Here is a 17,172-nt window from a genome sequence, read left to right as displayed (position 1 = left end):
CACTCCCCCTCCGTGCCCTGTTGTGTTTTCAGAGCATTAATGAGGGACTTAGGTGACATCCTTCTGCCCAGAGCAAGGTGTGAGCAGGGCTGGTGGGCACTGAGCAGAGCTGTTGCAGATCCCCTGAAGCCCCCTGGGTGGGGGGACATGGGAGAGAGACCCTCAGGAGCTCACCGTTGGGGCTGGGGAGTGATGGCAGTATATCTGTAGTGTATGGTGTGGCCATGCCGAAGACTCCACATAGGAGCCTGGCAGATGGGGAAGGCACACCTGGCTGAGGAGCCCTGTGAGCAAAAGCCTGGAGGCGTTCAGCCAATCCTGAACTCGGTTTTCCCTACACACATGTTCCTGTCGCAGCCTGGGCAGCAGTTCTGAGCATGCAGCTCCCTAAAGTTTGCACCGCCCCCCACCCTTGATGTGCTCTGGGCTGCTGGGACAGGGGCAGAGGAGGTGTGGGGTTGAATCCATTCCCCGCCACTAGGGCCTCCCTGTGGTTTCCCTTTGGAGCAGGAACGTGCCATGGGAATTGGGTAGGATGAGGGTGGCCAGGTGAGGCAGCTGCAACTTGTCAAGAACGCATCCTGGCGGGCCTGGACGGGTTGTGGCTTTGGCTTCAGGCCTCCTATACCTGGATCCTGTCTGCCGCTAACAAGTCTGTGCTCTGGGGCCTGTGCTCAGCATGCGGGGCCTGGCCCCCTGCCTCCTCCTTCCCTGCTGGGAAGAGGAGGGACAGCAGGATGCCCCAGGGACTCTGGAGTCCCTGGCCTGTGTGGGTTTGTTAACTTCTCACTGCTCCCTGTCTCTGTCTTAATCGTGTCTGCTCTCTGTGTCTCCACCTGTCTCTGTTTTCTCTGTGTCCCTCTGACCGTGTTTTCCTGCCCCTGTCCCCTTATTGGAAACTCAAGGTCTGGGATAGAACATCCCAGTACATCCTCTGGTCTCAGTAGTTCCCTGCCCCCCTACTCAGGTTTGGAGAATGACCTGAAGACCTCTTGTATTCTCTCCCTGCACTGTGACTGTTGCATTATCCTTGGGGTCACTGGGGAATCAGTGAGGAGCCCAGGTGGTCACTGTGCAGTCCAAGGGTGGGGGTCTGTTGAGCTAGGTTCTGGATGGTCAGTGAGGTTGAGCGTGGGTCTGGGTGGTGAGTGGGGGTCAGGAGGTGGCATGTGTGGGCACTAGGGATGTTCGTGGATACCGGCTAACTGGCTCTGCCCTTCTCTCTGTTACAGGTTACTTGTCCTGGACTGTGGCTGGCTGTGGTGCTGGAGCCCTGGATGGCCCCCGAGCCAGCCCCAGGGAGGACGATGGTGCCCCTTGTGCCCGCACTCGTGATGCTTGGTTTGGTGGCAGGCGCCCATGGCGACAGTAAGTCTGACCCTTTGAGGTGCAGGATCTCCCAGGTCGAAAGGTAGCATTCCCCCTAGGACTCTGGGACGGGGGACATGACCAGCTACTAGGAGAGACAGCATGGCTCAATACCCCTCCAGACCTTCTTCTGTCCTAGAGAGACCCCCCAATTGGAGAACCCCCTAATAAGGAGTACCCCTGCCCCATGCCACCTTAAGGCACTGCAGAGTGGGGCATGTCTAAGTGTGACCCTATTTTATGGGGCAGGAGTGAGACTTGTCTGGCATTCATGTGGTCATTGGGTAATGCGCTCAGGCATGTGCTGTCTGCCACTGCAGATCTGTGCAGAAGGCACAGTGTGAGCCATGTTCAGGGCTCGTGTGGGAATCGGGGTAGGCACACAAGGAATGTGTATGGACATGTGAACGGGATGCCAGATGCGTCCACAGGTCCAGGGAGGGCTCGGAAGTGGGATCCACCATAGCCCTTCCCCTAGGCTAGACCCTTGGATCCAGGTGTGGAGACACTGGGGGCACCTCCCTCCCCCAGCCCCTCAGCCTTGGGAGTGGGGAAAGATTGCGCTTGGTCAGCGGGAAGCCGGGCTCCAGCACCCCTCTGCATGTGTGCTGGGGGGAGGTGGGATTGTCCCCTGCCCAGACCCAACTCTGAACTTCGGTCCTTTTCCTGCCGCCCTTCCCCCGCCTGGCACTACAAGACTGGCCGCAGCCCGCCCTGTCGCCATGGTTACCGCTGCTTGGTTACTGGTGGGAGGCGGGGCACAGGGCAGATTCAGCCAATCTGCACGCTGAGGGGGAGGGGCGAGGTCCGAGCCAAGGTCCCTGGGGGAAGGGGCCATTCCCAGCCTGTCCGGAGCCCAGAGGTGGCCAAGGGCCAACTGAGGGGTCAGCCTGCGGGTCAGCAGGCCATAGGGCTTCCCCCACCCCGCTCTCCAAGTCTCTGGGCACAGTTCTCTCTCTGCCCCGCCCAGGCCCTTTCTCCTAATGGCTCATTAATTATTCAGGACTAGATCCTGGAGGGGGTGGGACTGGAATCTCCCACCCTTTGTCCTCGGAGGCTGGGCCCTGATGGGGCTAGTAGGGTGAGGGGAAGGGGAGGGCACTCTTCCCGGGGCAGGGCGTAGGGGTGAGGGGTAATGAGTGCATTGAGGTGCCAGCTTGAGAGGGCTGGGCTAGCAGGAACAGGTTGGGGTTAGGGGAGGGGGTGATCCCCAGGCCTGGTTGAGGCTGCTGGGAGAAAGCGTGAGCCTGCAGGGGCAAGTTGGGGTGGAAGTCAGGTGTGACTGTGACCTTGGCAGGGAGGCGAAGGCTTGTCGAGAGTCAGGTGTGGTCAGTAGCCCTTGGACATTGAAGTACACTCTTGCTCCCTCGCCTTCACCCGATCTCAGGGCCTTCAGACAGGAGCTTGAGGGCAGAGGGAGGGCTGCCTGGCTAGGCTTTCTGAGACAACACACCCTCGGAGAACAACTGCCTTCCCCTCCTGCTCCAGGCCCAACATGCCCTAACCTGTACCCTCAGTCTCATCCCCCCAGACCTGCTCGTCTTCCTGGTGAATGGTGCCTTACCACCCACCCAGCCACCCGAGTCAGAAACCTGGGTTTCCTCCCAGCCTCCTCTGCTCTCCTAGCCCACATCTAGTCCGTCACCATGTTTCTGCCTTCTGCGTATCTTTGGAATTCATCCACTTCTCTCTCCACTGCCTTCCCCTAAGCCACCCTCAGCTCTGTTTGGGCTCTTGATGCCGCAGCCTCCTGCTGGCTTCCCTGCCTCAGGTCTCCACCCTCATAACCCGTTCTCCACTCCACAGGAAGAGTCATGTTGCAGGATGAAAGCCTGATCCTGTCACCCCCTAGCTTCACATCTCTCGCTCTCCTCCATTGGCTTCAGGATTGAGCCGAGGGGTCTCAGCCCTCCTCTGGGCCCTGTGTTATCAAGCCTCTGTCAGCCTCACCCTGTGCTCTTCCCCTCCCCACACCCCACCATCTGTCTGTCCCATTCGGGTCTGTCTGGGAGTCCTGAGGGCTCAGACCATTGTCCAGCGCAGGGCCTGGAGTATGGTAGATGAGTGAGTAGAGGGGTGGAGTCAGGCCTGGATCCCCAATAGGACTTGGGGGGCATAGTGGAATAGTTTTTAGAGCAGAGTCCAAGAACCTCCATGCTGATCCCTTAAAGATCAGAGCCCACGGACCAGGGACTTGCAGGTGGAAACTAGCTGGAAACACTAAAATAGGTAAGTTGGGCTCTGCTCCCAGGCAGAGAGCTATGGGGGAGAGGTCTAGGCTGGGGGCTGTGGTGACCTGGCCCTGGGAGGCAGGGTGTGTCTTACAGGCCTGCGTTACGCTGCCCACGTTTTTGAATCTGTCCCCTCAAGTGGCCAGGCTTGGGCCGAGCTTGGGAGGCATGTAGCCAGGGGCTCGCAGGCAGATGTGGGCAGAGCTGCTGCAAAAGGTAGGGCAGGCGCCCCGGAGAATTGACGACCAGAGCAGTGAAGCGCGGAGCGGACAAATGTGTTTCTATAGGCCTCTTAACAAGACAAATGAATGGGGGCCCTGGCCTCTGAGGGGAGCGGGGGAGAGGGGGGCCAGGGAAACGGGGTGGAGAAGCAGCTGGCAAGAGTTAGCCCAGAGGCCGCAGAGTCAATGCCGAGTCAGCTCCGATGGAGACCTGGGCACACGGGGCTCAGGCAGCTCCCCTAGCCCCAGGGCTTTGTGGCTTCTCAAAGGGGAGACTTGTGGGGCCAGAGGTGGCCCTGAGCAGGAAGAGGTTTCTGCAGACCTAATGGGTGTGTCAGGTGCTAGGTGGGAAGAATCCACACAGACCCACCTTCAGAATCACAGTGAGGGTTACTACACAGTGAGGGTTACTACAGCGGGTGCTGTGTTGGGGGCAGCACAGAGATAGTGACCGAAGCTTCTTGGGAGGTTTCCTGGAAGAGGGGAGCCCTGAAGGGTGAGTGGGCGTTTGCTAATGGGGGATGTTGCATAATGAGATCAGATTGTGGGGAAGAAGCGGGAACAGGCCTGGGCTGCTCTGTGGAGCTCATGGGAGAGCCACAGTGAGAACCGTCTCCCTTTTGTCCCCAGGCAGCGTGGGACAGAGGCCAGGATGCAGGACCAGGTGACCAGGTGTGAGTGGGACCCTAGTCATGGCACAGTTACTTGGAATCATAGGACCCAGAGCAGGATGTCTGATGGCTGGAGGGCAAGGGGTCGGTGGGGGGTAGCTGCAGATATTGGGGGGGGCGAGGGCCTGAGTAGCTGAGGATGTGTCTGTCATATCATCCTCTCTGCAGCCTCCGTGGAGCTGCACACAGTTGTGCGGCGCCCTCCCCCTCATCCTTACGGGTAGATGGGACCTGGTGACCAGGCTAGACTCTGCCCTCTACAGAACTTCCGGCAGGTTGCTTTCTCTCCCTGGGCCTGTTTTCCTATTGCACAATGAGGGGAATGACTCCTACCTGGAAAGGTTAACCGAGGTCACGTGTTCAAGTACCTGGCACTTAGTACGTGCTCCCTCACCATGAGGCCGCGACCTGGGGCTCCCTGTGTGTCCCCCTGGAGCCCAGCGTTGTCTCTGAGCATGTTTCCCCCTGGAGGGCAGCAGGAGTGGTCACAGGAGCCAGCGTTAATGAGTCTCCAACTCATTAGGCAGTTCAGGGCCTGGGAAATCCGCCTTTCCAGGAGCTCCCTCCCCTGCCTCGCCGTCCCTTGCTGCTGGCGTCTGCTCTTTGCTTCCTGTGCTGCTTGTGTCCCTGTGTGTGTGCACTCTGCGGGGAAGGCACAGAATAGCAGGCAGTCTCCCCACAGAGGAGCCTCCGAGGTGGCCCAGTTTGGCTGTCCCCCAGGCTGGACCCTGGGAGGTGTGTGAGGCCAGCCCCCTTGTTTCCTTTCTTAGGCCACTCTGTCCCACTTTGGAGTAGCTCAGCAGCCTGGTGCCCTGAGAGTGTCTCAGGGCACACCTCTGGGAGCTGCTGCCCAAAGGGCTGTATGGCCACAACCTCTGTGGGGTGGGGGAGGGGGGCAGGTGGAGAGGGGAGGTGGAGCCATGTTGGGGCTGGGGAGGAAGCCCCTCCTGGCATGTGGTCTCAGAAGTTCTGTTCAAACCCTCACTGAACACCAGCTCTGGGTCAGCCCTGGACAGAGCGATCAAGTCACCTGGTTGTGCCCGCCTGCCTAAGGACCTGACTGGTCACTGTGGTCACTGTGGCATGTGATCCGTGCTGGGATGGGAAGCCCAAGGGCCGCAGGATGAAGAGCAGGCTCCCCCAGACTGGGGGCTGGGGTGCATGAGGGGCGTGTGCAAGGGGAAGGAGGTGCCCAGAGGCCTGGCCTGTTGGAGCAGGCCTGGGTGTGGGTGGCGAGTCCACCGGCGCCCAGCTGTGTTCCAGCACAGTGCGTGGCCTGTGGCAGGTGCTCTTGTTTGAAAGAGTCAAGAAAGGTGAGCCTGGACAGGTTAGCAGGAGCAGGTGTAGGGATGGGAGTGGGGAGACACACGTCAGCACAGGGTTTGCAGCTAGGGAGAGACAAGGCCAGAATCTGCTCCTCAAAGCTCCTTGTGAACAAAAGAGGTGTTGGCTTGGGATGGGGAGGAGCTGGGGTTTGGGGCTTTGTGAGGGGACGGCGACAGTTGAGGGAAGCAGAGGGCGGGGCCTGTGGAGGTGAGGGCTGCCCCCCCCCCCCCCCCCCCCCCCCGCCCCCGGCCTGGGCTGTACTGGCTTGGGCAGCACTGCCAGTCCTGCCAGAGTCTGGTAGGCAGATGGGCCGGGCACTGGCCCCTCTCCAGCCTCCAAGGTGGGTCCTGGCTCCTCGATGGCCCCAGGCCTTGGGCCCAGTCCAGCCGCCACACAGTACCCAGGCTCAGGCCTCTCCCCTCCTGGCAGCCCTCTCAGGACCGGTACCTGGGCCTCCTCCCCTCCCCGGCTTCTGGGTCTTTGTTTGGGGCGGCAGCCCCGCCGCACCCCCAGGCGCCCTGGCCCGGCCATTCCGGTTCAGCAGGTTCCAGCCTCTGGTTTGGTTTCTGCTGCAGACACGTTGAGGCAGGAGCCCGAGGAGGCTTTGTCCCCCAGGCTTCCCTCGGGTGTGAGGGGCGCAGTGTCCGTGCTCCTCCGGCATTCCCTGTCTGGTCACTCCTTCCTTCGTTCCGTGCCCGTGTGCCAGGAATTGGGTTGGGCACTGGGACGGGGCAGGAAGCAAGGCCCGCATGGCGGCTGCCCTGCCCAGGGTTATTGTTCTACGTGGGGAAGCAGCTATGAGTCAAATACTCCTCCAAAATGTGGAAAAAGTAATAACCTCACACACCAACGTAACAAGCCGTGAGCACTGCTGTGAGAGAGGGAGAGGGAGTTACCAGAGAGCTTAAAACCAGGAACTGAGCTAATGGAGGTGGGGACAACAACAGGGACCAAGGAAGGTTTTCTGAGGAAATGATGTTTGAATTGAGATCAGAAAGGAAAACAGAACTTAGTGGGTGAAGAAGTGATTTAAGAAGAGCTTCATGGCAGAAGGAACAGCTTATGCAAAGGCCCTGAGGCCGCAGGGAACATTGCTTATCCAGTGGATAGGAAGCCAGGGCTCTGAGGGGGAGAGTGGCTAGGGTCAGACCTGGCAGGGCTCTGTTCACCATGGTGGGAGTTTAAATTTTGTTCTGAGAGCAGTGGGAGGCCTTTGGAGGGTTTTGATCGGGGAGAGAGGCTGTCATTTCACTGTGGCTGCTGAATAGAGAATAGACTGGAAGAGACAAGACGAGGCAGGGACACAGCTTGTTAGACTGGTGGATTGTCCAGTCAAGGGAAGGTGGTATCTGGACTGAGGTCGTGGCACTGCGGAAGGAGGGCGTAGGGCTGCTGGAGGGTCTCAGATGTGGGGGAGGGGTGTGCAGTGTTGGGGGCGCGGCAGATGTCCCAGAGGAGCCTACGTGGGCAGAGTCCTGTCTGAGACAGGGTCAGGCTCTGCAGACTGGAAGAGTCCAGAGTCTCCTTCTGAGGGCAGTCGAAAGAAGGGCGAGACTGACAGCCTTCCAGAGTGTTTGTGTGGTCCCCATGCCACCCTGGCCCCCACCAGGTTTGTGTGGTTCCCCATCAAGGCTGCCCTTGCTCCTCTGAGTCAGCTACCCTCGCCTGCCCTAAGGGCTCCAAGAGCTGTTGGGCGGGTCCCCGAGTTTCACCCTATGACTCCTCCGTTGTTTGACCTCTGAGGCTCCATTTTCCCGTCTCTGGAATGGGGATGATAAGACTGCCTGCCTCCTGGGATTGTTTTACGATTAACAGTGCTCATGACAGTGAGGGCTGCCCTCCTGCAGGGCTTGCCACGTGTCGAGCCTGTGCACGTGGTTTATAGACATCATCACGTTTCGTCTGCACAGACCCCTGTTTTTGCAGATGAGAAAACGGAGGCTCAGAGACGGTGAGTGACTTGCTTAATAATTACATGAAACCTCCAGAGCCCACTGGGCCCAGAGGTGCTTGGGAAGATGGCCCCCCGCCCCCCCCCCCCCCCCCCGCCAGCCTAAGCCCTCCTACTCTCTGTACCTGCAGCTGTCACTTCCAACCCTGATGGTCCCCCTGGACCCTCCCCTCCTGGGGGACTCCGCCATCTGCTGTCCCTCCTCTCTCCACTGGATCGGCACCCTCTCCCTCTCTGCTCGCTCCTCCTCCTCAGCATTGAAACACTCACTTTCACATCTTAGGGGAAAAAAATGTAAAAACCTCCCTCCAACTTCCAGCCCCTCTAGGTCCATCTTTTCTTTATCTTCCCTCTCAGAGCCAGTCTTCTTTAAATAGTCGCTGTACTCTTCCTTCCACTTCTTCACCTCCCACTCACTCCTCGACCTTCTGTGGTCTAGCTTTGGCCTGTATGACTCCACTGACCCTGCTCTTGACAAGACCCCAACAGTACCGTGTCAGCTGTTTTCTACCAGGTGTTTGGAGTCAAACAGGCGTGAATTCAATTCTCAGATATGCCACTCACTGGCTGTGTGACTTTGGGCAAGTGACTTGACCTCTCTGAGCCTCTAAACCAGGGATAATAATGATGAAGGACTAAATGAGATAAAAATAAGTGGTGCAGAATGGCTTAGTGAAGGATTGTCATCATTGCACACACATGCTTCTGTGCGAGGGACCAGGTCAGGCCTGGGCTCATCGGCGCCAAGCAGGTGGTCTGAAAGGTCAGTTCTCACAGTATCAGCCTTCCTGGAGCGCTTTCTTGGCCTGATTAATAGGAAATGGATCTGCTGTCAGGATTAACGAGGCGGTGCTACATCTTAATAAAAGCAAGTTTCTCTGCTCTTGTGACCCTGGGTGGTGGGATTTGGAGGGACGGGTGGTCCAGGTTGGCCCTGGTGTGTGTATCAGGGTGATGTGGCATGGCAGTACAGTGTCCGAGCCCCCTCCTTTCTCCTGCTCCTCCGTTTCCCTGTGGACACCTTGGGGAGACGTCCAGGCTGTCAGAGGCAATAATAAGTCAGTGGGGGCGGGGTGGGGGGCAGACCTACGGGAAAGCATTCACCCGGGAAGACGTCCAGAGATACTTAGGAGGTGGAATGTCGGGGCCTCTGGGACTGCTGGTGTCGGGGGCCGGGGGAGTGGAGGAGTCAGGGTTTCTGGCTTGAGCCTTGGGGTAGATGGGGGTCCCATCATGAGATGGAGAGCAGCAGGGGGAGACACAAGTCTGGGGGAGAAGCTGGGGCCCTTCCCAGCAGCTCTCAGCATGCTTTTGTCAGAGAGCTTAGAATTGGGGGGGTGGGAGACAGAAGAGTGCAGCCATTGAAGCTCAGACTCCAGACTCAGAATGCCTGGGTTCAAATCCTGGCTCTGCCACTAGCCAGCTGTGTCGTGTTGGGAAAATCCCTTGACCTCTCTGTGCCTTGATTCTCTTCTCTGTAAGCGGGGGTAACTACAGCCCCACCTCATTTGCTTACCGCTCTTTGAAGAGTGCCCAGCTCATAGCAAGCACCATTATTATTTCCTCCAGAGCTCTTTCTTGCCCCCCTGTGACTGCCACCTGTAGTGTTGGCCACGTCTGTAGTGACCGTGCCATGGTGACTTGGTGTCTGCATCTCTCCAGGCAAACCTGTCTTCGTTAAGGTCCCTGAGGACCAGACTGGGCTGTCGGGAGGGGTGGCCTCCTTTGTGTGCCAAGCCACAGGGGAGCCCAAGCCACGCATCACATGGATGAAGAAGGGGAAGAAAGTCAGCTCCCAGCGCTTCGAGGTACGTCCTTGGGTGGGGTGGGGCAGGCAGGAGCCAGGGGTTGCCTATTTCAGGGTCTGGTCCCACATCCTCTCCGCTGGGTCTCCCCCCTCGGTGGCCTCATGGAGACGGGAGGATGGCTGACCCTGAGCAGGCTGTGACCACGTGTCTGTCCTCTGGCAGGTAATTGAGTTTGACGATGGGGCAGGGTCCGTGCTGCGGATCCAGCCATTGCGGGTGCAGCGGGATGAAGCCATCTATGAGTGCACAGCCACCAACAGTCTGGGAGAGATCAACACTAGTGCCAAGCTCTCAGTGCTCGAAGGTACGTGCCAGGGAGGGACCTGGCTTGGTGGGCGGGTAGACTGACGTGTGGGAAGAGCTAGCCAGCCAGCCCTGTCCCCACCTTGGGCTGGTGTGTGTTTGGTCGAAAGGAGACTTGGTCATCCTGGGGTCAGCAAAGGTCAGTGGTGGACAGGGATGGTCACTGGATCTGGCCTGGATGGTTTGGCTTGTGCCGAGGCCAGCTGTGTGCCTGGTATCTGTATTTTCCTGCTGAGCCAGAGCATTGCTCGGGTCGGGTCTGGGGTCTGACTTGAGGGGTGGGGCCGGAGCTGTGTATTGTTTGGGTTACGTGGCTTGTGGCAATGGATCTGATTTTCACGTGGAGCCTGGTGCTAGGCTTCAGAGAGATGTGGTCCCTGTTGCCCTTAAGAGCAAGGGCCCTAGGCTGGGGGCTGGGGCTCTGTGTGTGGCTTTCAGTGTCTTCTCACTTGATAGCTCTTCTGTTCAGGTCCACAGGGTCATCTGACCCGGGCCCTGCCCTCGAGACTTCAGCTGGGGGCGCGGGAGGAGGCTCAGAGGAGAAGGGAGCTGTGGTCTGAGTCCTAAGCACAAGTAGGAGTTGGGGTGGGGCCCTTGGCCGGAGGAACAACATTAGCATGTGCCAAGGCCCAGAGGCAGGAGAGAAGGGAGCTTTCAGGGAGCTCCAGGTAGTTTGGTTTGGTGTAGGGGGTGGATAGAACTGGAGGGCACAGAGAGAAGTGGGGAAGAGCCAGTCAGCGTGAGCCTGGAGAGGTTGGAAGGCAGATCGCACAGGACCAGGCACTGCTTACAGAGAAGCCAACACTTTCCTGGGGACATAGGAAGCCACGAACAGGGTGGGGAGTGACATGTCAGCCTCCAGCTACAATAGACTCATCAATCTGAATACGTCTGCATGTATTTTCAAAACAGAGCATTGATTGTTGCAGTAACGATACCTGTTCACTGTTGAAAATTTGATAAGTATGAAATAGGACTTAGGAAAAATAAAAGTCACCTGTTACCCTACTTCTGCTATTAACATTGGGTTATTCCCTTATATTCTGTTTTCTGTTGCATGCATTACACATGTAACAAAAATGACATCACATTCTGCCCAATAATTTGTAGACTGCTCTTTATTTTTATTTATTTTTTAAGATTTTATTTTTCCTTTTTCTCCCCAAAGCTCCCTGGAACATAGCTGTATATCTTTAGTTGTGGGTCCTTCTAGTTGTGGCATGTGGGATGCCACCTCAGCATGGCCTGATGAGCAGTGCCATGTCCACACCCAGGATCCGAACTGGCGAAACCCCGGGCCCCCAAAGCAGAGCGCGCGGACTTAACGACTCGGCCACGGGGCTGGCCCTGTAGACTGCTTTTTTAAAAAACATATCATGAACATCTTCCTCAGCATTAACTGTTCTTCTGCATCATTATTTTTAATGGCTGTGGATGTCACGTGGAAGTGCCCTAATTTATTTAGCCATTCCCTTATTCTTGGACACATATGTTGTTCCCAGTGTTTTGCTTTTATAAATAAAGTGCTGTGCACATCCTTGCGGATAAGATGCGTTCACCTTCCTGGGGATTTCCTTATTCTAGATTCATGCAAGTGAATTGCCGGGTCAAAGGGCATGTGCATTTTTAAGCCTTTCACTATTTCTGGAAGATTGTGTCAGTTTACACTTCTGCCACCAAACAGAATGTAAGAGGGTCTCTTGTCTGCGCATCCTCACCAGCAGTGGGAATTATCATTAAAAAAATACCTTTGCCAAGTTAATAGGCAAAAAATGGCATCTCAATTTAATTTGCATTTCTTTGATTACAAGAGCAGTTGAACATCTTTTCACGCTGGCCACTTTTACACTATGGCTTTGTGTGTTCACACACGCATCCGTTCAGGAACTCCTTTGCGTCTGTGTGTCTGCTGTGAGATGGGGGTGGGGGCTCCAGCTTCAGGGGACAGTGGAGGGCAGTAGTTAAGAGCAGCGTCTCTGGACTACTTCCTCTCTCACGTCATGACCTTGGGCCGGTAACTGTGTCTCCGAGCCTCATTTGCTCCATCTGTAAACAGGGATGTAGGACCTACCGCCCAAGCTGGTTTGGAGGATTAAACGTGGTGTAGTTAAGCACTTTGCAGGATTGCAGTGTGAATGGGAGCTGCTGTCGGGCTGGAAACTGCACTTCCTGAGGCTCAGGCATGAGTGTGAGTTGGCAGTACCCGGCTTCATGCCGCCTGGCAGCATCTAGGTGGTACAGCCCCCACTCTCCACTCCCACAGGGGAGAGGACTTACCTGTGGAGCGGGAGCCCAGAGGACAGGCCTTGGGCCAGGATCACTGATTGCTGAGTGCTCTCAGGCTCCTCCCTGCCACCCCTGACCTCAGTTTCCCCACTTATGACCTAAGGACAAGTATTTCAGCACTGTCCTCCCTCCCGTTGGTATCTGTGCCAACAGGGAGCCATCTGCCCTGCCCTGGCATTTGGGAGGTGCCTGAAGGGCCAGACTGTGGCTCCTGCCCCAGAGGGCATCTTCTCAGGCTCTCAGATTGGGGAAAGTGGGCTTCCTTGTTAGTGCTGAAAGAGAAGTGCTCCCAAAGCCCCTATGCTCCGCCTCTGGCCCTGGCCCTCTCTCCAGGGCTTCTGTGGGCACTCTCCTCCCCCCACCACTTTCCTAGGCAGCCTGTCTTGTAAAGGATCGAGGAGGATGATGCTGGTCTTTCAGGGCCTGAGGTGAGGGGGATTCAGACTTGCAGGGGTCTCCCCACCTGGAGGCGCCTTTTTGGATGAGGGTTTCTCTAGTAGGGGTCTGGGGTGTGTTTGTGCTTCTGGAGGGTGAGGGGAGGTGTCTGATGAGGTTGGAGAGAGTGTGGGACAGGTCCCTGTCCTACTCGTGCTCCCTCCCCGCTTGGGGTGGAGCTGTGGGCCTGAGGGAGCCCCTCCCGCCCCTGAAACACGGCACCCGGAAGACGAAATGCTGACTTGCCATGTTGATCTGTGTAACCTTGACAGGCTCTGGGCTGAGCAAGAGGAGTGGAGTGGGAGCCTAAAAGGTGCCAGGGGGCGGGGCCAGAGGAAAGCAGCCCAGACTGTGGCCACCCCCGCCCCGTCCTCCTCTCCGGCTGGGAAAGCTGGGTGTGTGTAGGATCCAGGTGAAAGGATGGTTGGACTCAAGCTGCGGGCTGGGGCCAGAGGAGAGCCAGCACTCTTCCGGGGGGGCCACCATGGGTTCTGAGAAGGGCTGGGGAGAGGATGAGGCCGGGGCCAGGAATAAGGGTTGAGTCCCATACCTGTGTCACACGCTGCACATGCCCCACAGCACACAGGTGCATGCCCAGGCTCACCACGGGCTGGGCTCTTCAGGGGAACGCTGAGGACTGCCCGCCTGAGGCAGCCTGGCTCAGGTGAGGGTCATGCACCCCCAAAAGGAAGCCCAGGCCTGCAAGTCCCATCCTGGGCCCCCTGCCCCGCCTTGTTCAGCCCAGGCCCAGCCTCTCTCACACTTGGCTCCCACTGCAGCCTCTGGGAGCACCCCATGTTGTGACCTTTGCACCCAGCTCCCCGGGCAGGATGGCCACTCCTGGTGAGCCCTGGCTGCCCCGTGATGCCCAGCCTTCCACCTCACCGCCTCCCCCCGCCAGGCTGGGCACAGGATGAGGGTGGCCAGCACAAGCTGGCTGGGGTGAGCCGTCCCGGGCGCACAGGGCCCGCCGCTCAGCGCTCCTGTCTGAGTGGTAATTGAAGCCATTAGCGCGCCAGCCTCTCCCTCGCCGGGTAATGGCAGGAAAAGCTCTTCTCGCTCTGCACTCTCGAGGCGGCGGCAGCATCACTCCCCCTCCAACCCGCCTGCTGCCACCACTGAGACAGGGAAGCTGACATTTTCCCTCGGAGGGAGGGGGAGGGGAGGCAGGCCTTGCTTCTTGGCCTTTCCCTCCAGGATGTGGGGGGAGTGAGGGTCTTAGAGCTCAGTCTGGAGGTCATGGATTCACCTGGGCCAGTGGGTTCCAGGCCAGGCAGGACAGAGGTCGGGAAAGCCCCCGAGGAGGCCAGACTGCAGAGGTGTGGGCAGGGCCCTGGTGACTTGGGCAGCTTCTGGAAGGACTGAGGAGGAGGAAGAAAGGCCGGGTTGCAGGGCTGAGCTGGTTCTGATTTTGTCCTGGGGGCCTGGCTCTGAGGGCTCCGAGTGCAGTCCGCAGTGTTTGCCTTGTGGTCATGGATACAGCAGATGGTGTGCACCGTGTGTGTGGTCTAGGTGCCCTGTGCTCTATGTGAAGTGTGTGGTGTGGTGTACACAGTGTATGTGTGCCTTACAGGCTGTGTATACAGCAGGGGGGGTGCAGCAGACTCTGTTTGTGCGTGCATGCATCAGGCAGTGTGTGGGGAGTGTGGTGTACACAGCAGGTGGTGTACATCAGGCAGTGTGTGTGTGTGTGCGTGCGCGCATTAGAGAGTGTGTATGTGGGCATGGTATGTGCAGCAAGTGGTGTGCACCTTATGGGCTGTGTGTCCAGCAAGGTGGTGTGTAGCAAGCAGCCTGAGCTCGATGTGTGGGTCAGTATGGTGCTGTGGGAGGTCAGAGATACTGTGTCTGGGCTCATGGTCTCTGGGACCCCACAGGATCCCTGCTCAGAGCGGTTGGTCAGCAGGACAGCTGGACGGAGATGAACATGGGACACAGTAATCAGGCTGAGCTCCTCTCAGTGCCTGTGATGGCCCCTTAGCTGTTCCTCTGCAGCCAGGCCAGGAGGGAGGGTGCACCAGATATGGATCCTGCCCAGACCTTGGGATCCTCTCCTCTCTCTCCCCCCAAGCCCAGGCTCTTTTTCACCTGTTCCCACCTGGCCTTGGTGTCTGCTGGCTGACCAGGACCAACCGCCCATGCCACACAGGCCCAGGAATCCAGGTGCCCGCATGGAATGTCCGGTCTTGCTTACCTCGGGGCAGGCTCTAGGGGGGCAACTGTCAGGCATGTGGGGTAGTGACTGGGGTGGGGGCAGTCAGTGCTGGGCCTGGACCCCTGGGTTCTGCAGTGGCTCTGCCCCTGGCTGCCTTTGGGACCCGTGGGGTGATGAAGGAGGTCTTGAGACCCCGTCACCCACACAACACACATAGTCCCTTTGGAAACAGTCCCAGGGACATGAGGGCTGATGAGTAACCTATGACCCTGTGCTGAGGTGTCCCGGGCTGGGCAGGGCCTGGAGCAGAGCTGATGAGGAAGCTTATGTTTTTGGGGTGGGTGGGTGTTTTCCCAGGGAGTCAGCTCTCCCTGCTCTACCTCCTCCCCGCCCCTGGCCCAGGCCTGACTTTGAGGGGTGGGGAGTTTGGGTAAAGGGCTACCGTAGGCAGAGGGTGACTTTCCAAGTCACAGAATGTGCCCTCTTCCTGTCGCCTGCACATGTGTCTAGATAACAGGCTGCTTTTGTGAAAGTTGGGCCATCACCTCCCTGATTTGCAGCCACAAAGGACACAGAACCCAGGCCAGCTTCTGCTGCTCCCCCTGAAGCTGAGGCATGACGTCCATGCTTCTTCCGGTCCAGTGACTGTGGTCTCTGTGACCTGACTGTTCTCCCGCATCATGACCACAGCAGCACTCGGGACCACACAGATAGGTAGCTCTGCAACCGTTTCCTGGAGAGTTCTTGGCCCTGGGCTGAGGGGCTGGGAGAGGTCTCAGGTGGGTGGTACTGCCAGGAGGGCCCTAAAGGTCAGACTCCGGGTTTCTTGGCACCCAGAATCCCTCAGTTTGTCTCGTTCTGATCTGCCTCCAAGGGCCCAAGTGGACTCCCATAAGAATGGGTCCTCCTATGGGGTCGGCAGAACGCTTGTCTCTTCTGTTAGCCACAGACTCCGGCACCTCCCCTGTGCCCAGCCTGGCCCCCCATCCCTGTGGTCACAGGTGCTTACAAGGCCCTGCTGTGTTTGTGGCCCCCTCACTTACTCCCCTCTCCCCCAGCCTCAGCTCTAGGAACAGCTAGCCGAGTTGGGGGTTTTAAATGCCCCTCTGTGTGCACATTCTCCATCCTTGGTAAGGTGTCCTCTCCCTCTGGTTGCCAGCGGAGAGGGCATTTTCCTCAGGGGAATGACATGATCAAATGTGTGCCTCAGAAAAGTCCCTGGGGGTGCAGAGTGGGGCAGAAGGAGACCAGTGAGAGTTTGGGGCAGCCTTGCAGCCCAGGGAAGAGGTGACAGTGGCCCAAACCCAGGCAGTGGGCAGGGGAGGAAGAGAGAATGGGTTACAAGTAGTTTAGAAAGAGCAGTGGTCTGCCTGGTCATCTGTGGGATTGGGGACGGAGACTCTGGGTCACTGGCCCTGGGGCAGGTAGGGCTTGATGCTATTTTCTAAGATTCAAGTACAGCAGGAGGACCAGGTTTGAAGGGGCAAGATGATGAGTCCAGTTTTTAAATCTGCTGTATCAGGCGTGCACAGGCATCCAGGGGAGGTGTCAAGGGGCCTTGTTCAGATTGCCTGGCACCCCAAGGGACATCTGGAGATGGAGTTTTGAAGGCCGAGAAATGGCCTATCTCAGGGAGCCAGAGCCAAGAGGGGAGGGAGAGGGCCTGGAGGGAGTCCCAGATGCTAACTTGTCATGTTGGGAGGGGGCGTTCGCATAGGAATCTGGTGAGGGGTGCCTGAGCTTTGAGAGAGAAAGCGGGAGTGGGGAATGAGGCCGAGGCCCTCCTGTGGAATCCAAGAGAAAAGAGTGTGTGAAGGAGGAGGGAGTGGTCATCAGGGCGGGGTGCTGGCGACAGGTCAGGCGGGATGAGCACCACGAAGTGTCTTTGGATTTAGCTTCATGGAGTCGTGGTTGACCTTGGTGAGCGCCCTGGCAGGAAGCAGTGGGGGTGGCAGCTGGGCTGCAGGGGCCTGAGGAGTGAGGGGGCGGCTGTCAGTGGCCTGGAGTGGCTGGGCCTGAACCTAGGGGGTCAGTGGATCAGAAGAATCTTCCTGGAGTAGGACTGAGGTGGGGGAACCCCAGGAGGAGAGCCCAGCATGGGCTGGGGCCCGGAAGCTGGATTGTGGGTAGAGTGTAGGCCCAGGGACGGCCCCAGGGTTCACTTGGGTGTGTGTGGTGGGGAGGCCTGGCCAACCTGGTTGAGTAGTGTGGTGTGAGATGCCAGGGAAGCCCTGGGTGGGGGCCCTGGAGGGGGAGGCCACGGCTGCTCTCGGCTCTCTCTGCCGACAGGCCCCAAACAGCTTAGATTCAAAAACAAAACAGGCTTTTAAGATGCCAAGTTTGATGAAATCAGAGTGCTGGAAGAGGTGGGAGTTTTCTCTTAGAAAAAGCTGAAAATCGAGTCTGAAAGCTGCAAA

The 17,172-nt window shown here is 58.0% G+C and overlaps 1 protein-coding gene across 32 annotated transcripts in view; it reads left to right on the top strand.

Moving 5' to 3' along the window:
• The window catches only part of PTPRF (protein tyrosine phosphatase receptor type F), an 86,781-nt gene that overhangs the window by 12,890 nt on the left and 56,719 nt on the right, over positions 1–17,172 (top strand). For 29 of the 32 annotated variants that reach the window (XM_070609876.1, XM_070609878.1, XM_070609904.1 and 26 more), the window contains exons 3-5: positions 1,233–1,368; positions 9,431–9,576; positions 9,739–9,880. In XM_070609876.1, the coding sequence (XP_070465977.1) occupies positions 1,278–1,368; positions 9,431–9,576; positions 9,739–9,880 (379 nt within the window). In that variant the 5' untranslated portion in view covers positions 1,233–1,277. Of the gene's footprint in view, positions 1–1,232; positions 1,369–2,135; positions 3,598–9,430; positions 9,577–9,738; positions 9,881–17,172 lie in introns of those variants that run through there. The other 3 variants (XM_070609885.1, XM_070609883.1, XM_070609882.1) reach the window with 2 other exon arrangements.

Source organism: Equus przewalskii, chromosome 2, assembly GCF_037783145.1.
Source record: "Equus przewalskii isolate Varuska chromosome 2, EquPr2, whole genome shotgun sequence".
NCBI lineage: Eukaryota > Metazoa > Chordata > Mammalia > Perissodactyla > Equidae > Equus > Equus przewalskii.
The sequence above is the reverse complement of the archived record's forward strand: the minus strand, read 5'-3'. Positions and strand labels throughout refer to the sequence as shown.